This window comes from Panthera onca, chromosome B4 (genome assembly GCF_046562875.1).
Source record: "Panthera onca isolate mPanOnc1 chromosome B4, mPanOnc1 haplotype 2, whole genome shotgun sequence".
NCBI classification, from domain to species: Eukaryota; Metazoa; Chordata; class Mammalia; order Carnivora; family Felidae; genus Panthera; species Panthera onca.
Genome location: NC_138345.1, coordinates 45,269,845 through 45,294,368, shown reverse-complemented (window position 1 = coordinate 45,294,368; position 24,524 = coordinate 45,269,845). Strand labels below are relative to the sequence as shown.

The following is a 24,524-nucleotide window of genomic DNA, read 5'->3' as shown; positions in this document are numbered from 1 at the left end:
TTACATTAAAGTTTTTCATTTAGGTCTGTGAGACCGGATCTCCTTGTGTAAAGCTCAGACTTACAGCTGGAACCAAAGAGAAAGATCTTTCGTGAAGATCAGTGAGATAGTATCTGAGCATTTTTAATATCAAAGTGAAAAGTATCAAAGTGGACTTACCCTCCAACGTTTGACAGAACAACAACAACAACAACAACAATCAGTGAAACATAGGGCTAGCTTCCTGGATTCTTTCTACAGAAATGCCATCTGGAATCGAAAATACCTTTCTGACAGCAGCAGTAGGAGCATTCATGATTGGAATGTTGGGGAATGGTTTCATCGTACTCGTCAACTGCATTGACTGGGTGAAGCATCGAAAGCTCTCGCCAGCTGACTGCATCCTCACCAGCCTGGCTGTCTCCAGAATCATTCTTCTTTGGATGATACTATTCGATTCGCTTGTAATGGTGTTTTGGCCACATCTATATAACATTGAGAAACTAGCTACCGCTGTTAGTATCTGTTGGACAGTGACCAATCACCTAGCTACCTGGTTTGCCACCTGCTTGAGTGTTTTCTATTTCTTTAGGATAGCCAATTTCTCCCACCGCTGTTTCACCTGGCTGAGGCAAAGAATTAGCAGGGTGCTCCTTGTGCTTCCTCTGGGGTCTTTATTCTTACTGGTTTTCAACTACAAATTATTAGTTGGATTTTCTGATCTCTGGGCTACCATCTACCACAACTATGAAAGAAACTCAACTCGGCCCCTAGATGTAAGTAAAACTGTGTATCTTAACAGCTTGGTTATTCTCAGTTTCATCTACTTAATCCCCTTCCTTCTGTCCCTGACCTCACTGCTCCTTTTATTTCTCTCCTTGATGAGACATACCAGGAACGTGCAACTGAACTCCAGCTCGAGGGACTTCAGCACAGAGGCCCATAGAAGGGCCATGAAAATGGTGATATCTTTCCTCCTCCTCTCCACGGTTCATTTTTTTTCCATCCAGTTAACAGGTTGGATTATCCTTTTACTGAAGAAACATCATGCCAATTTGGTGGTCACGTTGACATCGGCTTTTTTTCCTTCAGGCCACTCATTGATCCTCATTTTTGGAAACAGCAAGCTGAGACAAACTGCTTTAGGACTACTGTGGCATCTCAATTGCCACCTGAAAATGGTGAAACCTTTAGCTTCATAGATTTCCAGAATTTTCTATAACCCAAGAGAATTAATGATGAACATTGAAGATCCATTTTAACTTTTGTTTTTCTCGCTGGATGCTTTTTAGATACTATTAAACATCACAGACTTTCCCTAGAATGACCTATAAACTTAATAAGCAAACATGATTGTCATTGTAAAACTTGCTGGTAACAAGAAAATACTTGAGTCAGTATGAATATAAAATTTATAATGCAACATGTATTAATGTTACACATGCTAGCAGATATTTATTAAATTCATATGTGAGAAAAAATGATTATTTAGAAAAGAAAATCCTCTCCAAGTTGAATGAGGTGGAATATTTGTACAATACTAAGTTAAAAAGAAAGGAATAAAAATGCCGGAAGCACGGTCCCGTAACAAAGACATAACTTTTAAAACAAAGGAACAGACTGTCACTATGAATCCAAGCTAGAATAGACACTACATTTGTTGAATAAGACAAAAAAATTGACTTAATCTATAAAAAGAAATTGAATAATTATCCCTAAGTGTAGAATAATGCTTTTATGTCTACTTTACGCACTTAGACACTGAGTTTGTGTGGGGGGTGTGTCTGCGTGTGAGGATTGATTACATGAACATTTTTGTATCTTGTCAAAGAGGACAAACACAACCAACTCACTTGCCAGGGATAAGAAGGGAAAGTTTACAAGGGAATATTGTGTATTTGTATAAAATTTAAACGTGTGTGTATATATGTAGTGCTAGGTTGACTTTTCTCCTAAAATAAATGAAATCAAAGTACTTGAAAATGTATATAATCTTAAGGTCAGCAGGTGGCAAAATTGTGCTTGCTAATGATATGGAAATTGTGAATATAAGTTTGATATATAGTAATTTTTAGAGATTATAATTTTTTTTTTAATGTTTTTTATTTATTTTTGAGACAGAGAGAGACAGAGCATGAACGGGGGAGGGGCAGAGAGAGAGGGAGACACAGAATCGGAAGCAGGCTCCAGGCTCTGAGCCATCAGCCCAGAGCCCGACGCGGGGCTCGAACTCACGGACCGCGAGATCATGACCTGAGCCGAAGTCGGACGCCCAACCGACTGAGCCACCCAGGTGCCCCTAGAGATTATAATTTTAAACATGTTTTAAAACTATCACAATGAAGAGATCTTTGTAGGGTTTTAAATGGCTGTCATTGTTTCAATTGCAGAAGCAAACAAAAAACAAAAACAAATTAGATAATCAATGTTGAATACATGTGGGTTATAAGTCAATTTTGATGGAGCAGTAGGTCAGGTCTGATGCTGGGAAGAATATAAAAACCATAAGGGTTTTGTGTCTTACTCCAGGAACCATCTGATGTAACCATGATGATTAGGACCCATGCACATAAGACCCACATAAAGATTTAGATTTTTTAAAATATAGTTTTAAAAGATTTATTAAGTAATCTCTACACCCAACATGGGGCTCAAACTTACAACCCTGAGATCAAGGGTCTCATGCTCTACAGGCTGAGCCAGCCAGGCCACCTAAAGATTTATATTTTTCAACTTCACTCATTATGTTGGACACTATATAAGAAATTTCCTGGGTGGGGGGTGGGGGAATTAGATGGTGACCAAAAGGTACAAACTTCCAGTTATAAGAAAAATACATACTAGGGATGTAATGTATAACATGGGAACTATAATTAACACTGCTGTATGGTATGCTATCACAGTGGATCCTGAAAGTTCTTGAAAGTTGCTGAGAGTGGATCCTAAAAGTTCTCAACATTGGGGCACCCGGGTGGCTCAGTCAGTTGGGCGTCCAACTTCGGCTCAGGTCATGATCTCACGGTCTGTGAGTTCAAGCCCCACGTCAGGCTCTGCGCTGGCAGCTCAGAGCCTGGAGCCTGCTTCAGATTCTGTCTCCGTCTCTCTCTGCCCCTCCCCCACCCTCACTGTGTCTCTCTCAAAAAAAAAAAAAAAAAAAACAAAAAAAAACCCATAAAAGTTCTCATCACAAGGAAAAGTACTTTTTTGGGGGTATCTACGTGAGATAGTGGATTTTAACTGAACTTATTGTGGTAATTATTTTGCAATAATTGTAAGTCAAGTTATTATGGCGCACAGTTTAAGATTATACAGTGCTGTGTGTCAACCAAATCTCTATAAAATGGAAAGAGAAGACATTTCCTAATGATTGTCCCTGGGATTATCTTGCTCAAGGAAGGGTGAAATTCTAATACTGGTTATATTTAGATTCAGATATTGAGGATAATTTGCTTTAGAATGCATCCTGTTCAATAGGAAAGTTAGATTACTTTGCGCTTATTAGAAAACAAGCATATTCAGTTTTCGTTTTTAGATTTACACTCTGGTATCAGTCAACTTTAATGACCAAGATGAAAATGATTTAAACAACCATTACGAGTGGGATTTAGCAGTAAATGTCTCACAGGGACTATGTCTTCACTTCTCATGTAGTAATGTTGGGGGGATGAAGCTATAAGCAGGAACCTATTCCCGACAATAAGCAGCACAGAAAATGACTATTAAAATGTGAGACCTGTGCTGTAGACTGGTTAGTGGCTACTGATGTATTGCATTTTCCCTATTAAAAAGATAATTTGAGATTGAGGCCTATGGTTCCCCCTTCCTGTAACAAGAGCCTGTGTTAGAGACTCTAGTCATGATCCAAGAAAAGCTACACCTATCACATCTATAGCTAGTCCCATGCAATCAGGAGAGAACTGTATCTTATTCTGGGACCAAGTTATTGTTCCCAGTGATTGCCATTGCTTTCTTGTTATCACTTCCCTCCAAAAGGAACTTTTTTTTTTAAAGAATTTTTTTAAAGTAATCTCTACAGGGGCGCATGGGTGACTCAGTCGGTTAAGCATCCGACTTCAGCTCAGGTCGTGATCTCGCGGTCCGTGAGTTCGAGCCCTGCATCGGGCTCTGTGCTGACCTCTCAGAGCCTGGAGCCTGTTTTGGATTCTGTGTCTCCCTCTCTCTCTGACCCTCCCCCATTCATGCTCTGTCTCTCTCTGTCTCAAAAATAAATAAACGTTAAAAAAAAAATTAAAAAAAAATAAAGTAATCTCTACACCCAACATGGGACTTGAACTCATGGCCTCAAGATCAAGAGTCACATGCTCTACTGACTGAGCCAGCCAGGTACCCCTTAAAGAAACTCTTTATAGTCTTAATGTACTAAGTTTTATTTATTTATTTTTTTCAGTTTGCCCACACCTGAGACCAGGAGAGTTGCAAATAACTTGTTTTCAATGCCAAAAGAGGCTTTTGCCTGAGCCCTTGCCCTTGGTGTAGAGCTTGGCCTGGAGCCTTGCCCAAGCTAAGATAGTTTAATTTCGAGCCATATGGTCTTGAAATTTACTAAAAGAAAAGGTACCAATGGAAATATGCATGGATCAATACGGATTCAAAGGTGACATTGTCGACTTTCTGATGGTTTAGGTATTTTGTCTGCTGTTCTGGATTGAACTTCGTGTGCTCTGAACCAGGGACTTCCTTAACTGAGGTACGGAAACAAGGGGGCCATGTGCAAAACCCATAATTTCACACTCCACTCACCTGCGACATTGGTTAATGCTTTTTGTAGGAATCGATGCCATATGCTGGACGGCTCTCAGGATAAATCTTCATTTAAAAAATTGATCAGATGATTGGTTTGAACAATTGAGAAAGAAAGTTATTGACGGAGGTTATTTGTAGGAAAAAAATCACAGGTGACAGATGGGCTATTTTCTTTCTTTTTTAAAAATGTTTATTTTTGAGAGAGAGAGACAGAGTACAAGCAGGAAAGGGGCAGAAAAAGAGGGAGACACAGAATCCGAAGCAGGCTCCAGGCCCCGAGCTGTCAGCACAGAGCCCGACGTGGGGCTTGAACCCACAAACCATGAGATCATGACATGAGCCAAAGTCAGATGCTTAACCAACTGAGCCACCTAGGCACCCTTGGGCTATTTTCAATTTTAGCACTTTTGGGAAACACCAACATCCATGCAGCTTTATAACACAAAGGCACTGGTACCTCTATTCCTTGGCACCATGTTTAAATGAGTTAGTTTAAAAAATAACTTCTTTTTCCTTTTATATAGATCTAACTTGACCTCTGAATTTTAAGGCCTCCTATTAATTATAGTCCTCTTTGACTTCAGTTTGAAATGCTTTCAAAGTTTTCTTTTTATTAATTGGCAAACTAAGATAGTTTCTTAAAAAAAAAATCTTTTTCAAATTAAACCTCTTTTTATTTATTTGTTGGCCCCACTCTCTATGATTTCAGAGCAGACATTTGAAGCACACTATTTCATTAGCAACTTTTACCTTTGGTTGTGATAATTTATTTTTCCTCACTTTGGTTCCTATGAAAAGGTATACTGAATCTATTTCACCCAGTATATGAACAACTTTCATTCTTCTTTGTTCATGGATGCCCTCCACTACCTTCCTGTGAATAAATCCACAGTATTGGAAAGCCATAAAGATGGGCAAAATTTCCTAATGTATGCGGCAGATCCCTAATTAGGATAGGAACTGGTAGGATTGCCTGGCCTCAGATGTACTGCAGCTAAAACTACTAAGGATTCCATAGTTCCTTATCATTTGTTGTAGGCACTCAGTAATGTCCTTGGCCTTTTGATTGTTCCAAGAGCATGACTGAGATTGGTATTTGTGTGGAGGAGAGGTGAGGAGAAGTGGACTTTAGCTGTAAAGATTCATGACTTGTTCTGGTGGTAATCTTGCTGGGCAGTAGGTTATTAAAGATTTCTTATTAAAATTGTAATGAAATTCCCACACTCATGGTAATCCAAGCAGATTTATGTGACTCAACTGAAACCTGTTGAAATTCTATTTATTGCAGGGATTCCTTTCTTGGTTCACTTGCTCGAAACCTTCCAAGTCTATTCTTCAGACTACTTTCCAGGCTCAGTTTCTGGCATTTTCCTCCCCCTCTCCTTTTGTTCCTGTATGCCTAAACTTTCATTCCTGCCCCTTGATGTCTCCACGTGTAAGTCCCATTTTCTTTTTGACTCTATCAAATCTATTCATGCTCTACCAGGAAAAGTCCCCATTAGAATAGGATTGTAAGACTTTTAACAGAAAATTTAGTTAGGCCTCCCCAAAGCAGTGATGGACAGTTTCAAAATTCATGATTAGCTGATCTCTACACCTTAAGGGGAAAGTGTTTCCATTCTAGGGGTAATGTCTTTTTCTCTGTCTCCCTTCATCCCCTTCCCTACAAACAGGCCAAATGACTTCAGGCAGCAGACAGTATAAAATACTGGACTTAATATCAAATTATATCAAATGCTTATATTCTCATACATAAAGCCCTCAATAATTACACTAAAGAAAAAAAAAAAAAAAGATATTGCCAACTATTACCCAGGAATTACTTTTGTTTGAAAATTTAAGAAACAGGATTATTCAGAATTACTTATACATCATAAAAAATTGAATCTCTCATCAAAAGTATCTTTAGAGATAAACTGTGGTTTGGCCAATTACTATGACCTTGGGAAATTACTTAGCCTCTTTAAATCCCAGTTTCCTTATCTGAAAAATGATGATAAAAAGGTCTTCCTCATAGGGTATACATGAGAATTATGGAGACCCTGTATGTAAATAACTGCACAGTTCCTGGTAGTAAAAACTCAATCAAATTAAAAATGCTGGCTATAATGATATGCCCTTTTAGCCAAGCAATCACAAGTATTTTTGCTCTCAACTAAAGTTATATTAACTTCTTGTTCCCTTTTAAGTTATATTATATTCTATGATCACATTTCCCTTTTATAGTTAAAATATAACACAGTCCTCATCCCCCAGCATTTTTATCATTTACACTTCATAAACGTTTTTTTCTTTTTTGGTGAGAACTATGCCACCTCTTTGCTTCTCCATGCTTGCAGGATCCTTGGACCAATCAATATTCATGGTGGCCTGAAAGAGCTCAATTTATGGGCAATGAAGTGAATCACTTTATTATCAGGGGCAAATATCTTTATTTCCTTCATTGATGACCATGTGTGGGAAAAAACCCCAACTAATTTGGCATTTATTCAACTATGCCTGGATGTACTTTGCATTAGGCAATGCTATAGGTAAGGGACAGAGCAATGAATGTTTTTGGCTTCATGGATGTTGCCTAGAAGGATGCTAAAAGGAATAAAACTATTTGCACATTAGAATAATAAGTGGTTTAGTCAGGGCAAAAATCGTGTTTTCTCCCCTGGGAAACTTCAGTAAGTTATAAATGTTGGAAGAAAAATAGGGACTGGGTGTAAGAGCAATTGTGAAGAATAAAGGGTAAGTCATGGAGCCTTCACTCGGTTCCTACTTTATATTTGCTGATACTATACAGGCTGTAAAACTGGATAGGATACAGTATCTTCCCTCACAGTTTCCAGTATAGCAGGAGGATATGATATAGTAAGTGCTAAGTGCCATGGTTTCTTTAGTGTAACAAAAGGCTGATCTGAAGAAAAAAGGTTGAAGAAGGCACATGTTCATGTAGCCACCTGAATGGAGCATCCCTGTACCTCACTGTACCAGGACTAATGGTAGCCATTCTTTGGTACGAAGACACGAGTACATCCAGGGAATAGTGACGCTCACCATGGGTAAGTCCCTTGGCAGACTTCATTGATCAAATTACATTTCTGATGTTTTAGATTAAAATGTTTTAGTTCCTGCACTCTTAGGGCAATATGTAATAACCAAGGTTAGAGATTGTAGAAACCGGTCTCTTGGATATTTAAAAACAAAAATCCACATCTGATAACTAATGCACAATTAGGCAAAAATGAGGCAGCCTATGAAAATGGCGTAAGTTGATGTTAACACAGCCTTTGGATGGAGTAAAAGAAATTAACTTAATATAGTCAGGGGAATCTGGGAAAAACTAAATTAAAACAGTGACATCAACAACAGGCAAAAAGAAAAGAAAAAAGACAAGACAAAAAAAAAAAAAAAGAAAAAAAATAGAGAAGGCAGAAAAAAGTAAAGTAGTAAGAGAAGGACATGACCCAACAGCTTAGAGACAAGGAATAAAGAGTAGGAAATACAATTTCCCAAAGCCAGACCTGGTGCTTAAGGGAACACTTATTTTACCAACCCTAGAGTATACTTGTTGGTGGGACACAATTAGTGGAACACAAAACAGCAAACAGTTTAAACCTTGACCTCTGCAAACAATGGTCCCTTTTATCTCACCTAAAATCCTTCTGGAGGATCTGCCCCATACCCCCAAGGTCAGCACCTTATGGACTTCCTTCAGGCTTGAAAAGCTCTACTGGAAAACAATCGGTATTCTGTGAGTTTTAAGTTTCATTCACATGTTAATGAGATCTTCTGTTGGAACAGATACGGTTTGTGTATGCATCAAGCACTAAGGCAGGCTTATCTTCAATTCTCAGACTGATTTTTTAAAGTAGGTATTTTTATTCATTTATAGTTGAGGAAATTGGGTTTTAGGCAGATTAATGGACTCACCTAAGACCACAAAATGAAGTTTGTATTTTAACAATGATCGGCCTGATTTAAAAACTCAATTCCATTTCACTATGGTGGCTCTTAACCAATGCTGTACTTTTCAATTGCCTGGGGGGGAACTTCTAAAAATAAAACTTAAATTATTTTTTGAGAGAGAGAGAGAGAGAGAAAGAGAGACAGAGAATTCTAAGCAGGCTCCATACTCAGCACGAAGCCTGACTCGGAGCTCGATCTCACAAACCTGGGATCATGACCTGAGCTGAAATCAAGAGTCCAATGCTCAACTGACTGAGCCACTCGGGTCTCCCTAAATTAATTTTTAATCAAGGAAATATATATACAGTTAAGAAAAACCAAAGTACTGTTACACTGGTAGTGAAAGACAGCAATCCTCTATCTTTTCTCTACTTATCTCTGATTTTTTTCTCGAGACAACCACTTCTTATGTTTATTATTGTTTTTTCTGAATGTCTATATACTGATTTATTGACTTCTCTACATTAGATCTTGACTGATTCTTCCCCATTACACATACCTGTCTCCTCTCCAATCCCCACAATGTTACACAATCATTTCTTGTTGTATTAGTATTCAGCATTTATATAATTATGACTGACTTTATAGGACTAGTATTATTCATAATTTGGAAGTATGCAGTGTAGTTCTTGAAAAACTTTGAATTGTCCTGTTTCATAATAAATTTGTTTCCTTAATTTTTTTATTGTTTATTTTTGAGAAAGAGACAGAGCAGAAACAGGGGAGGGGTAAAGAGAGAGACACAGAATCTGAAGCAGGCTCCAGGCTCTGAGCTGTCAGCACAGAGCCCAATGCAGGGCTCAAACTCGCAAGCCTTGAGATTATGACCTGAGCCGAAGTCAGATGCTCAACCGACTGAGCCACCCAGGCACGTTTGTTTCCTTAATTTTTAAAAACTCTGCAGATCACTAATCCATCCCCAGACTCTGAAAAACTAAGTATCTCTTGTCTTTATATTCAAACACATCCCGTACTCTCAGTTTTTCTTTTTGAGACATTCTACCTATCTTTAGTCATTTCTTACTGAATTCAAGCTGTTCTCTCCTACTCTCCTCCCTCTTAAAAATAGTTATATTACGACTTTAGCAACTTTATGGCATACTCTTTGTGCCCTGTACCCTTTAAATAATCAAATGCTTCTTTTCCACATCAACAACAGACTGTATCTCTGAACTTCCCACTTTATAAGGATATCATTACCATTCCATACTTTCCCCTCCCCCTTCAACAACCCTACTTGAAAACTGTACTTTTCCATTATCAAAGCTGTTAACATTTGCATTCTACTTTGTAACCATAATTAAGTATTCTCTCAAAAGATAAAAACCATAAACAGCATTTACATTAATTATTATGATTATTGAAGTGTTATTCACAAAATAACCAAGGTTAGTGCTATGACTGGACTTCCTTTTCTTTGGTTCCAAGGTCTTGAACTACACGGACACTGCAAGAGGGTCCACTTTCTAAAACTCCAACCCTGTTCAAAATCCAGCAGCATTTTTCGTTGTTTGGTATTAGAAGGATGTTTTTCCTGTACACTTGTGGTTATTTTCACTGAGAATTTCAGACTGTCATTGTTTTCTCTTGTTGAAGAAATATATTTGCCTTCCACGTATCTCTTTAAGATCTTCACCTTCTTATTCATTCAATGTCTTGGTTCCAGTCCAATCCCATCTTCCCGAAATTTGTTTTAATTTGGACCGTGAGCTTGTACATGAAAAATATTTTTTTCTGAAAACTTTAGTAGCCGCCCTTTTCTTTACCCGGCATCATGTTCGTCCTCTTTTTAAGGCTGCAAAGCATCTTAAATATTGTCGTAGGCCTTAACTGAAGTTCTTTGCTGTCCCCGGAAAATCGCGTATTTCCTTTCTCTAGCCTCGACCCGCTTTCCTCCCCGGCCCAGGAAGCTCCGGTAGGAACCGAGAGCGCAACCGCACAGAGCGCTCACGACCTCTCGCGAGATTCCAGAGCTCCGTGCTTACAAATTTTCTTCACCGCCGCCAGGCCTCCTGGGAGTCCGCCATGTCCTGGCCGGGACGTAGGCAGCGTAATCACGGCACTAAATATGTACCTGCAAGCGGATGTTGAGGATCACCGAGCCCGCGACGTAGAAATACGGGAAGTTCATGCGCAACTGCCAGGCCAGCTCGAAGAAGGCGAGCAGGGTGCGGGAGAGCCCTTTGCAGAAGACTCCATATGAGCTGGGGGCCCCGGCCGTGCTGGAGGCGCTGAGGGCCAAGGAAGACGGAGCCGCCGCGGTGGCCATGAATCTGGTGTCGCCGCTCCCCCAGGGCATAGATCCGAGAGTCACCCCGGCTCTCGCCGACCTCCGACCAATGGCCGGGAAGGCGAGGGGCGCAGTGCGGGCGGCTAACGGACCGCCGGACTCACACCTGCACCTCCCGCTGCCGCAGCTTCCTCCCCAACGGCGCTCTGCCCCGGCCGCCGTTGGAGCTCCGCCCCTTCCTGTTTGATGCTCCTACTGGTTTTTAGCACTTAAAGCTTAACAGGCGGTAGGTGCGCAAGGGTTATTTATATATATGCCATATATAATGTCTTATATATGGACAGCCAAACAGATATGGTTTTCTCTTTAAAATGAATAAAGGTAAATAAAATCATGTAATTTGCCCCAGAGAACACAGTTTGTAAGGGTCAAACTCTAGGTTAAAACTCAGGTTTGTCTGCTGTGTGATCTGGGTTATTAGCCGGGAATCTCACCCTTTGATTTCATAAAATTAACCCTAATATTAGAGCCAGATGAACTCCAGTTCAGGCACAAAGCCTCCGTGTTCATAACATACTATAAGTGTAAAGGATCACAGTCGTGGGCTATGGGTTGTCTTAAGTATTAGACTCTTTCAGTTGCAAGTGACAGAAACACTTATTTAAGCAAAACAAAACGAAACGCACACACATACGCATATATACTTTTCTTTTTTGATACGTATATACCATATCATATTCCCACCCAGGTGGAAAAAGTCCTGATTAGGTATGGAAGATTCTACCCTTTCTGCCTGGGGATGCACCTGTAACGTGCGGCTAGGCCCCAAAGGTTGGAATACCACTAAAAACTATGAATAACCCTAGTGTAACATAGCGTATCTCCCATAGCCACATATTCTTCTGGTGTTTAAATGATGCACATTTCGTTAACTTCTCTAACTTCTCCCATTTTAACTAGTAAGCACTGCATTTTTCATCATAGGCAACTTCTGTATATAAGGATTATTCAGATGTGTAACTTCTGATCAAAACATTCATATTACAGTCGTTCAGAAAATTCTTCAAGTATCCCGCATCTCACCCTGCAGCAAATAGCTGTGGTGACTATTCCAAGTGCAATTTATGTGTCCCAGAGGACACTCTGTGGCATGAAATTTGTAAAATGTAATTGTGTGTCCCCAGCAAGAATTTTGCCTACTTTTGCTGTACTAATACCACCCCAGCAACATTATGTGCACAGCCCTTAGAGAAACTGATTACAAGTCATTTAAGGGGACTTACAGAATACAGAATATTTAAAAATATAAAATATTCATTAAAAAATTTTTTTTAACATTTATTTATTGTTGAGAGACAGAGCATGAGCAGGGGAGGGGCAGAGAGAGAGAGAGGGAGACAGAATCCGAAGCAGACTCCAGGCTCTGAGCTGTCAGCACAGAGCCTGACACAGGGCTTGAACCCACAAACCGCGAGATCATGATCTGAGCCAAAATCGGACACTCAACCGACTGAGCCACCCAGGCACCCCTAAAATATTCTGAAGAGTAGTGTAAGATAAATGACAACTCTTGAGAACCAGGAGAAAATGTGTAATTTTAGTACACAAGTACAATATACTCTTCCTGAAACTTGAAAAAATAATAGAGGTATTAGGGGTCACTGAAGTCATTAAGTTTCTGGATCTTCCATTTCCAACTGTGTAAAACTATGTGGACTTATTCAACTCTACCCTTTCTCTGCTACCCTGCCCCCTATACCCGGCATTGGTTAACTCCATCAAAATCCTGAGCCCATGGGGAAAATAGCCCCCACCTACTCCTAACATGGTTAGGTAGATGTCCTGTTCCAATGGGAAAGGACTAGCCAAATAAGAGTAGTCATGAAGCTCTGACTCCTACACATTAATGCTCTAGAGCTGCTGAAGGATTTCCATCAGGTGAAAGTGACATTGGAAGGTGAATAGGATCAATATTTTACATGGTTGTGGTTTTTATGTCCTTTGCCCTTTAGACTTGAAATGACCGGTTCACATTTCTTGCCAAATAGGCACATGTAAGCTATCAATAGTAACACATGTTCTAAACCATTTCTCTAATTGATAACTTCATTTACTCCCAACTTGACCTTTCCTAATCTTTCTTATTCCCCTCTTTTTGACAGTATGTTCCCAATCTAATACTTTTTAATGGCCTGTTTAATGATTCTTTGGAAAAATTTAAGCACCAGTAAGACTGCAAAGTACTCTATTGGTAAATTCTCACTATTGTAGTTAACAGGTATAATATGTCGTCTTTCATTTATCATTTGATTAACTTTGGTCTTGTCTCTTATTCTGAGTCTGGCCAAAGATTTGTCAATTTTGTTTATCTTAAAAAACGAACAAACCAGTCTTAGTTTCACTGACTTTTTCCCTACTGTCCATAAAGTCTCTATTTTTCATTTACGCTCCTTGTTAGTTTCTTCCCTAGTTCCTTGCAGTATAAGTTAGGTTGTTTATTTGAGAACTTGCAATTGGCCTGGCCCAAGCTTGTGGTTGCCACTCAAACCTTTGTGATTGTCTGTGCCACTGTCTTGGTTCTTAGTGGCTCCCAGTAGATGATGGTATGTGAAGACCTGTCAGTGTGCCTAAAGCTTGGGAACCTGTTCAGGCTCCTGGAGAACTACTAATTACTTTCCCCTTCAGTCCCCAGATGCAGGCCTGACCTTCATGCCACAGCTGAGAAGTCAGGACATTAGATATGGAGATGAACCCCTATCATGGAGAAATGGTGATTTTGCTTACTTTGTGGTAAGCAGAGGAAATAGGTACGGGGAGTCTTTGTGTGCACATCTAGAGCTACCTCTTTATTTTGTGTGTGGTCCCTAGGGACTTGTGAATGCTGAGTCCTGCCAGATCCAGAGCCAATCTCTCTGGCAGCAGCCATAATCGTTGGGGTGTTGGATGTGTAGATAGGCTGCTTCTCGTGAGAAGCCGAAGATTGGGTTTTATTGTTGAAGTGATCTGGAAGGACGCAGTGGGTGATACGGCCAGCAACTTGAGCACATATGTGGCTCAAAATCAAAGCCACATATTCAAGAATTGTTGCCATTATAGCTCACTTCTAATACCAGTTTTTGTACCAGTCAGCTTTTATTGTGTAACAACCACAAAACTCAGTGATAGACAACACTAAACGTTTATTTCGTATATGTCTCTAGAGACCAGTGATCTATGTTGGAGTTGCCATAGATATCTCCACTGTTTTCAGATTTCTCGTTCTTACCTGGGGGCCAACTGGAAGCTAGTAAGGGGAACTTGATCCTCCTATCTCTTATCCTTCTCCCTGGACCAGTTCACTAGTCTAGACATAACCTTCTCATGGTGATGGTAGAAATACAAGAGTGAACAAGACTCAGTATGCAAGCCCCAGTAATGTAAGTCCAGCAATATAAGATTCTGCTTGCAAAATTTATGCCAACATCTAATTAGCCAAAGCAAATCACAAGGCTGAGGACAGTGAAAGAATAGAACAGATCATCCCTCTCATGGTGAGAGAGGATAGGAATGTGATAGGCTGAAGAATTGGGACCAATTTAAGCAATCTACCGCGGCATCCCATACATCATTAAAGCAATTCTAAGTGACATTTATGGCCTTGCATATACCCGAGTCTCAGTTTTCTAGTCTTATCTGAAATTCTCCATCTTATAGTAAGATCTTAGCTCCATTTGGACTTACAGAGATGATTACCACTGCCACCTTTTCTGGAATTCTGCTAATTCTGTTTGTTTGTTTGTTTTTGTTTTGTGTGTGTATGTGTGGAAGTTTCCTGTAAATCCCCACATCTGTCCTATGTGTAAGCTTCTGACAACTTTCTGCTTATTAATAACTCCATTCTGTTCCTTCTTGGGATGCATTCATATTTTCATTGGGGTCTTACTGGTCACCTTGCTTCCTCTTTATTGAAAATATTGGCAGGCAGTAGTTTTCTTGTTCAGATTCCCCCCACCCCCAGCATCACTTCTCTGAATTTTGCCTTTTGAAGACCCTGTTATAGCACATGGTATACATATGTTTCATTTTTTTATGAAAGCACCTATCATTTAAATTCAACTCATTTTCTGGTCATTGAATAGGTAATATAATCCAAAGGTATGTTCCATCATCAAACCTCCATTCCAAGTCCATAGTCATCTTGCCTGGCTCTCCCTTTCTCACCTTCCATATACTTTCTTTTAATGTCCTAATTTCATATATTTCTTTGCATCTTGATGCAAAGACCTAATACATGCCATTCTTCTGAGCCACATTCAGGTACATCTTGAAGTTCAATAATTAATGCCAGAAATGTCTCCATATTCTATTACTGCTTTGTGTAGTCATCTTAGCAATAAGAACTCAGAATTTGTACCTGCCAGAGCCAAGATTGAAATTCAGGCTTATCTTCTATTTAGGCTAGTATATAAGTCCAGAACTATCTTAGTTCCAAAATCTTTGTGCTTTTCACTACACTGCACTGGCTCTAAATTTATGTAAAAGTAAATCTTTATTAGGAACCAAACTGGGCTAAAGGTACCTAAAGTCTATTTCATAACATAACCATCGATGTTTAAATGGAACTGCAGGGTGTGGATATTCTCATAGTAGTCAAAGATATTTAAGTTTTAAGTTAGAGAAAAGTAACACAAACAGACTTTTATACAACTGAAAATTCCAGGACTAGAGCAGCTTTCTGTATGGTTAGATTTAGATGAACATGATAGCTGTGGCCAAGCCCAAAGATAAGTCTTGAAAATTAACAGCCAATTTTCAATCTCTGTAGCAACAATAAAATGACACACCTGCACCCTCCTGTGACCCCAGTATTCTTTACATGCAGGTAGACTCCCTGTCAATGATGTTAACTGCCATAGACTCTAAGTCTAAAGTTCTCTCTTGTCTAACAAAAGAGCGGACGCAGGATTGAAGCAAGAGATGGCTAGTGTCCGGGAAAAGACAAGAGAGAACTTTAGACTTAGAGTCTATGGCGGATGGTGGCCCTGGCGTGACAGAAGGAAAGGGGGACTAGGGGCCGATGTGGACAAGGAGCCGACGTGGCCAGGTGGTGCGACACAAGGACTGCAGGACACCGCGGAATGGTAAAGGAGCTCTAAGAAGAAAAATGCACCGGGTACAGTCTCTACCCGACCAGGTAAGGGATAAAGCGAAACTCTATTAGGATTCGCTGCTGCGGAACTTTTTGAGAGAGCTCCCATGGGAAACTCCCTCCCTCCCCCGACTCCCTGCAAAAGCGCTATATTTGAATTCTTCAGTCCCTAGGGGAGACAGCGGGGACTATTCTAAATTACTAAGGCTCTCTGTAGATTATTGGCCGTCCAACAAAAATTGCCCTCGGTTCCCGGAACAAGGAACTTACTATCTTGAAGCGTTGGAACGAATAGAAAAAACAATGAAGGCCAGGCCTTCTAAAGGGGCTAAAAGTACCCCCTAAAGTAATCCTCACCTGGTCCTTTGTCCGAGCTACCCTTCCCCCCCTTTGAGCCCGGCAGTGCATCTAAAAAGGAGGAAGGGGGGCGCCTGGGTGGCTCAGTCGGTTAAGCATCCGACTTCGGCTCAGGTCACGATCTCGCGATCCGTGAGTTCGAGCCCCGCGTCGGGCTCTGGGCTAATGGCTCAGAGCCTGGAGCCTGCTTCCGATTCTGTGTCTCCCTCTCTGCCCCTCCCACCGTTCATGCTCTGTCTCTCTCTGTCTCAAAAATAAATAAAACGTTTAAAAAAAATTTTTATAAAAAGGAGGAAGGGACACCTGGGTGGCTCAGTGGGTTAAGCGTCTGACTTCAGCTCAGGTCATGATCTCATGGTTTGGGAGTTCGAGCCCTGCTTCAGGCCCTATGCTGACGGCTCGGAGCCTGGAGCCTTCTTCAGATTCTGTGTCTCCCTCTCTCTCTGCCTCTCCCCAACTCATGCTCTCTCTCTCAAAAATAAATAAAACTTAAAAAAAAATTTTTTTAAAAAGTAAATAAGAAGGAGGAAAAGCCTTGCTCCCCCTATACTCAGATTGTGCCTCTGGCTCCTTTACAGCCAGAAGCTACTCCCCCCCTCCCCAAAAGGGTGGGACGATAAGGAGCCTCTGAAAACCTCACTGACCTGCTCTGATAAAGTCCTCACCCCCATGCAAAAGTACATTTAAAAAGCCCATAAGGCCAGTAAATTCCAGATGTTTCCCATTGACAGGCAAAATGGGCAATGTGACCGTGAAGGCCTGTTCTTTCCAATAGTAAAAGAATTGCAAAAATCAGTTCGGCAGTAGGTCCATCACAGCCCTTTTACAATCGGTATTTTAGAAACTATTCATGGCACTCATTCCATGTGTGCCTGGGACTGGGGCTCTCTTAAGAACATCATTCGGACCCCAGCCCAGTATGCTGTCTGTGCCCAAGAGTTTCATGATGCTTGTGTGACTAGTGCTACGCAGGACTCTGCGGCTGCTATTCCATTGTCTTTGAAACAACTGTCTGACACGACATTCCCGACCAAGGCAGCGAGCCCGGCTTCCGGTCATTGTCAGCAAAGCAATGCACTGAAATAGTGCGGTGGATTTTACAGAGGGCATCCCTAATGTAGGGAACTCTAACTCTCTCTCACTGTTTCTTCCTATACACTCTGGTTACTCTAACTATATGTGAAGGCTTCTCTCTCATTCATTTCCTGGATTAATAACTATGATGATTAGAGCCAATTGTTTCTGGCTAGCCTACCTTGGGGTGGAGATTTTAAGGAATATTCCCAAGCAGCTGCTGAAACTCTTTTTGTTTTGGGGAACTTCCCTGTCTTCTCTGGCCTGACTTAGACTGCTTAATTCCACTAGTGGAAGACAAAAACAAAAAGCAAAACAAAACAAAGCATAATATAAAACAAAACAAAAATTGATATCTGCTCATCTATCTGAGTTGACAGACTTTAGGATCATGTGAACTCTTTTCTCTGCCCTCGGTGCCTCCGACTGGACTGCCAGCCCTCAAGCCCCTAGGCGTTCCTCACCTCTTCCGCCCTCTCCCCCCACCCCCCTTCCCGTTTCTGCACCCCCGGGGTGCGGCCTGCTTATCTGACTCTTCAGTGCCTTAGCACTACTCCCCAAGTTGTCAGAAGGCAAAAAACACCCCCTTTAACTGTAAATTTCCTCACTGGTTCCACGGGAAAAATTAACAATGGTAAACTTTTAAGGGGATACAGATCAAATATTGTTAAGATAGGCATGTCTTTTAAATTATGACTTTATTCTACTAAGGTTGAGATGAATGAAATTTTAAAAGTACACTGGTGTAAGGTTAAAATTCTGCTTTTCTCTCTGTTCAAAAAGACAAAGTTTTCTTGGACTGTTCTGCTCTTGATAAGACAATGTAAACAAAGGGTTTTTTCTCTTTGCCAAAAAAACAAAGCTTTAGGTTTCATCTTTATCAGGTCTTTAATTGCCTAGTTAAAACTTCTCAATGTTGAAAGAGCTAAGTTTCAATAACAACTATATAATGGTATACATTCGCCTTTAGGGTCTTTTATTGCCGCGTTGGTTGAATAAATAAAGTTTTAAGAATTATAATGATCTGTAATCCTATTTAAGATGTGCTTTATGATAACTTCCTCACCAGCAATTCGAAGTACTGGGTTCCTCTTTCTCGCCATTTCTGAGGGCTTTGGGTAAGCCCCTCTTGATCTGAGAGGCTTTGTTGTTGTTGTTGTTGTTGTTGCTTTTGAGCCACCAATCTAACTAGGACAGGTCAGTTTACACTGGCAGACAGTTATGCCCAGAGCCCAACTGAGCTGGCAGAAAGGCCTGCCCAGAACCAAGCCCTTAGCCTTTCAGATTACAAGTCCCAGAGTACAAAACCTCAGCAAATTTCCCAGGGAATTGGTGGTAGTCTGTACAGGCCTTCTTGTTTGTTCATCTGTCTTGTTTTGTGTAGATAAGGGCTATTGCTAGCGGGGATCTTGGAGGCCAAAAGAACTACAAAAACTGGTGGACACAGGTCGGGCATTTAAAGGTTGTTAGAGTGCTTGCCACATCAAGAAGACTTTCAAGATAGGGTAAGTTAGTCACTGAACAGGTTAGATTGACTCGAGGTACCCTGCCAACCTCAGGAAGACATCTGTGCAATGAGGTACACTGTAAAACACGCACAATCCCCAACGCCATGGCGTATCCCTTTTAGGCATTAGTTTGTCTCCCAGAAACCCAACATCTTGGCTAATGAGATCTTTAAATCCTGAAGAGTCAAGCATGCCACCTTTCAGCACACCAGCTTATTTTACATCTAAGAATTATAGTCCCCAGAAGTTGCAGGTAGGTAGCAAGATGGAAAAATTTTACTAAAAATAACCTAGAATCGCAATGGCCATTACAGGAAGCATTCCAATTAGACAAGATTGTTCATTTAAGAAAGTAAGGGTTCCCAAATTAAGCAAACAGAAAGGGATGCCTAATCAATTGGTGTGCAGAAGCTTCCAAAGGGCTTCAAGATTCTGAAATAGCCTTATTGAAAGGCTCATTACAGAAAGCTAATGAAAAAAACACAAAAGGTACCTAAGATAAGAGGACAGGACTGACATGACTTCTACTGCTCCCCTCTACCCTTCTTTTCCTGGGTTCTCGTGGTCTACTAATTCTCTATCTGAACTGCCTTTTCACTCTGAAGAGACAATTGAGCAGTTACCTTTAAAAATAAAACCACCCGAGGTTGCAGGGCATCCTCCTCAGATCTCTCTCACTTCTTGGTCAAAGACAACTAAGGGTCGTAGATAAAGAGGAGGATCCTGAGTTTTTTAAGAGTTTTAAATCCTTATCAGAGCCTGTGACCCCAGGCTGCCAGGTCTTTATCAGCTTGTGCAACTGTTGGTAGGACCTGGTGAAGCCCCAGAATGGATGCGGGAAGAAGGGCATAATTCTGAAGGTGATATTTGAGATACCGTGTCTCTAGTGTGGTGCTCTTACAAACCAGAGAAAGCTCCCAGACTAGCAGCTAATCTTTTAAAAGCCTTTCCTGGAGTTTTCCCTACCCACACTGATCGGTCTGTGTTTCAAACATGCAAACAAAGAAAGATGAACCTGTGGCAGACTTTAAAGGCTTTTTTGGAGGCACTCTTCCTTCAGCATTCTGGACTCCATACACTAGATGAGGTCACCCAACTTGCTCTAGCTGCTCTATTAGTAAATGGATTGCCTCCAGAGATCAGTGGGCTAATAAAAGGGCAGAGAGCAGGATAGCAGGCCACCAACCCAACTGAACTTAGGACTAGCGCTGGGCATTTTGAAAGGAACTTCAAGTAAGACTGGAAACAAAAACCTGCCAAGTTGGCTTTACAGCTACAACAGCTCCGAGGCCAGGGAGCTAAAATGACACCTGGGCCCTGCACATTCTAGGGCTCCGCCATCAAAACAATGGCCTAAAGGTTTGTAATCAGTTGGGCACTGGAAATAAAATTGTCCTCAAAGGTCCTATGCAAAGTCTTCCCTTCCCTGAATGCCTCCAAGGGTGGGCTCCTTTATGGGCCCCTCCCAGGGCTGATAGGACTGTTACCAGTAATTCCCCTAAGCAGTCAGGGGAAACTGCAATTAACATTGATGGAAAACCTTGCCAGATTTTAGTAGCTACTGGAGCTCAGCTTTCTCCTTAAACCCCACTCTCATAGGACAACAAATTCCTCTTGAGTAAAAAGGTTTCCTTAGCGAGCGTATCTAATAAAGTTCACAGAGGGTTTCTATCTCAACCAGTGCAAATGACTCTGGGATCTGTTACTGGAAACCATTCCTTTTTGTTATGTGATCCAGCTCCAGTTAATTTATTAGGTAGATATCTCCTTTCTAAATTAAAAGGGCTAATATGGGGTGCCTGGGTGGTTCAGTCAGCTGGGCATCTGACTTGATTTCGGCTCAGGTCATGATCTCATGGTTGCTGAGAGTGAGTCCTGTGTGGGGCTTGGGATTCTCTCTCTGCCCCTTCCCCATGTGTGTGTGCATGCTCTCTCTCTCCTAAAATAAAAAAAAAATTAAAAAAAAAAATTTTTACTTAAAAAAATAAGTAAAAGGGCAATACACTTCGCTTCTAATGGAGACTTTACCTTAGAATTTCCTGATCAACCTGAATCTGATCCTTTATGCTCTTTATAATCTGTTCTTGATCTAGAAGAGGACAAATCCTAACAAAGCTCCCCTATACAGCTGAGGTGCCAAAAACAAAACCAAAAAAACTGTGGTCTGTTTCTGACACTGCGAGAATAAAAAGTGCAGACTATAAAACTTCAGGTAGATGTGACTAAAATTCTTCCTAAATTGCCTCAATATCCATTAAACCCTGAGGCCATATAAAGCCTCACAGCAATGATAAAAGGCCTAATTGCCTGGGGGAGGGGGGGCTGCTAATCATTCCCTACACCAGCCCCTGTAACTTGCCAATCTTGCCTGTCCAAAAACCTAATGGACAGGGATGGTGATTTGTCCAGGACTTGACTGCTATTGACAAGGTGGTTATTCCCAGTTTCCTAGCTATTCAAACCCCCCATGGCCTTCTGTTACAAGTTCCACCAGACTCAAATGGTTCTCTATTGTAGATCTTGGTTCAGCTTTTTATCAGCATCCCTGGAGACCCCAACAGCCAATATCTGTTTGCCTTTACTTGGAACAATCAAGATACCTGGACCATCATGCCTCAGGGGTTCACAGAGGCCCCTTATTTCTCCCAAGGACCTCACCAGGATTTAAATACCCTCCAGTATTCTGGAAAATCAACCCTTTTACAATATGTGGACAATCTCCTGCTGTGCTCAATTACCAAAGAGCCATCCTTCAAAGATTCCATTTATTTGCTATAACAGCTGAAAAGGGACATAAGGCATCTAAAGAAAGTTTTTCTCTAGATACTGTTCTTTACCTATGTCATAATGCAAGTGCTGTAGAAATTCAGCTGTCTCCAAGAAGGATTAAGATAGTGAAAGAATTTCCTTGGCCCTCCTTCATTTAAGGGATAGCTTCATGGATTTTAGGCTTGGCTGGCTATTGCATTCTGTAGATTCCTCATTGGTTTCTACTGGCTCCCCCACCCTATGAACTTACTAAAATTTCAGTCGCTGAGCCCTTTCCTTGGGAAGAAAAATATGAACAGGGTTTTATGAGGCTAAAACAACCCTGCAGTTACCGCCTACCTTAGGGCTACTTACAGCCTTCCATTTTTATTTATACATGAAAGGATAATCAAGCTTTGGGAATGCTCATGCAAAACCATGGCAATATACATACCTCTTGTATGGCTGTTGCCTGTTATGTCCTTATCACCCTCAATCAACGAGCAAGGCTGAGAGAACGAATGGGGTCCTCAAACTTAAAATCTCCTGTGGCCTAAGGTGTTGCCTCCGGTCTCACTGATTGTTCACAGTGCCCCCCTTCGGAAGACAAACTCACTCCGCCAGAGATCATCATGGGTATCCATCCTTTTGTTGATCTCTTATTATCTGCTTGGATAACCAGCTACTGTAAGTCTTTAATGTCTTATGCTGAAGCCTATCATCAATAAATAGGTTAAAGAAGCCTCCCCAGATTCCAATTCAGAGGATCCTGGTGGTCAGACTGGAACCTGGGGAGGAGGTACTCTGGTAATGTCAACGGAGAAAAACGGTCCTCAGACCCCACTGGAATGAACCTTACCACGTGCTCCTGACCAAAAACACTGCTGCCCAGTTAAAAGGTATTGGATTCACATCTCACAGCGGAACAAGGCTCCACCCGACATCTGGTCCAGGGAAACGTCGGAGCCCTCTGAAACAAATTGGCGCAGAAGAGAAATAGTTAATATCAAGGTGGACCATTTCCACCCAGGACACCAGATCAAGACTTCATAGTTTCACTAAACATGAACTCTTTTCTTATGCTTTTTCTTGCCTTCACTCTGGCATTGGCTTGGAAAGATAACGCCCTCATCCATATCTCCCAGGCTCTCACTAAGGGCGGGGGTGTGTGTGGAGGGTAATCTTTCAGATTGCTGGAGTTGTCATCAAAGATTTCAATCTGTCCATGATGCTAGAGACATCTTGGTCCTCCCTGTGAATATTTTTTCTTCTTTTCCTGGTGTCACTGCAAACTACAATCAACCCCCGCCCCCGAAGTCTCTGAGTTCAACTTTTACAGCCAGAACAGCCTGTGCCTTGTCTTTACCTTTCTTCAATTATAACTGTACGTACCCAATTAGATGCAGCTGCTTATGTGAATCTCGGTACCTGTGCACCCCCACATTCCCATGATTATCTAAATCACATCTGCCCCCCCCCAACTCTCTGAGACCTTCACCAACAGCACCCATCTTTGCAGGATATTTAGAACAACTCATTCTTTTAGGCTAGGAGATTTTCTTGCTGTATGTGCTGAAAACTTAATAGCTGTTGGCTTGAATGAATAAATGCAACAATCCCTGTGAGTGAATTCGTGAACAGCGCCACCCTAATGGGAATGGTTTGCACTCCAGCAGGGTTTGGTTTTTTTCTGTGGTGGTTATCTTGGGCCCGTGAATGCCTGGGTAGCTGGTACATAGCTGGGCAATGCCTCTTAGGTTATCTCATGGAGCCCCTAACTTTTCACAAGGAAACTAAGACATCTCATTGGTTGACTCCCCTGAATTTACTCTGTCAAGTTGAAAAAGAAGACACAGCTGGAAGCGTTCATGACTCAAGACTTGCTCCTTTTAGTAGGACCATGCTTCCATGGTTAGGGGTAAGGGTAAATGAACATATGATCAGAAGCCTCTCCCTGACTCTCGAAGACACGGCAGATTCCTTTGCTAAAGATAGTAGTGGCCCAACAAAAATCCTTCAACTCTCGGGACAAAGTTGTTCCTGATAACAGGATAGCCCTTGACTATCTTTTAGCTGAGCAAGGAGGCATCTGTGTGCATCTGGATTAACACTTTTGGGAAAGGTGAAACTCAGGTACTTAAGATCACTGAGCAAGGTGCTTGGCTTAAAAGGTTGACTCCTTGGGGCACCTGGGTGGCTTAGTCGGCTAAGTGTTTGACTTCAGCTCAGGTCATGATGCCACAGTTCTGAGTTTGAGCCCCATGTCAGGCTCTGTGCTGACGGCTCAGAGCCTGGAGCCTGCTTTAGATTCTGTGACTCCCATTCTCTCTGCCCCTCCCCCACTCATGCTCTCAAAAAATAAATAAATGTTAAGAAAAAAAAGTTTGACTCCTTCCACAGGGTCATTCCTTAACTTTTTGATCTGTAACCAGTTTAGGTCTTGGAGACCATGGCTTTGAAGTACATTTGCAACACTGGGACTTGCCCTGCTTATAGTAAACATAATAATCTACCCGCAGTGTTGTGTTCCCTCAGAAGTTTTAAATGTATGTTCTCAGCCATTAACCACCAAGCAAATGATCTCCCTAAAACTGAAACATCTAAGGAATGAGGAAAATAACCAGCTCAAAGAATGCGAATCAGAAACTGTGACCCATGAATAACACAGAAGCTGAGTAAAAACCATCATGACCTACAGGTACCACACAAAGAAGCAACAAAAAGCATCAACTGCCGGGCAGTAGCCGAGAGTGGAGCCAATGCCTTACAATTTGATCCT

The 24,524-nt window shown here is 41.3% G+C and overlaps 2 protein-coding genes across 2 annotated transcripts; one reads left to right on the top strand and one right to left on the bottom strand.

Annotated features, from left to right (window-relative positions):
• Positions 1-242: 242 nt before the first annotated feature.
• LOC132660366 (taste receptor type 2 member 42-like) lies at positions 243-1,181 on the top strand. The gene has a single exon (XM_060604362.1). The coding sequence runs from the start codon at positions 243-245 to the stop codon at positions 1,179-1,181; it is 939 nt and encodes a 312-aa protein (XP_060460345.1).
• Positions 1,182-8,821: 7,640 nt separating this feature from the next.
• On the bottom strand, positions 8,822-11,152 carry SMIM10L1 (small integral membrane protein 10 like 1). The gene has a single exon (XM_060658369.3). It carries the CDS (start codon positions 10,997-10,999, stop codon positions 10,763-10,765), a length of 237 nt encoding a protein of 78 aa, XP_060514352.1. The 5' UTR covers positions 11,000-11,152; the 3' UTR covers positions 8,822-10,762.
• Positions 11,153-24,524: the final 13,372 nt, after the last annotated feature.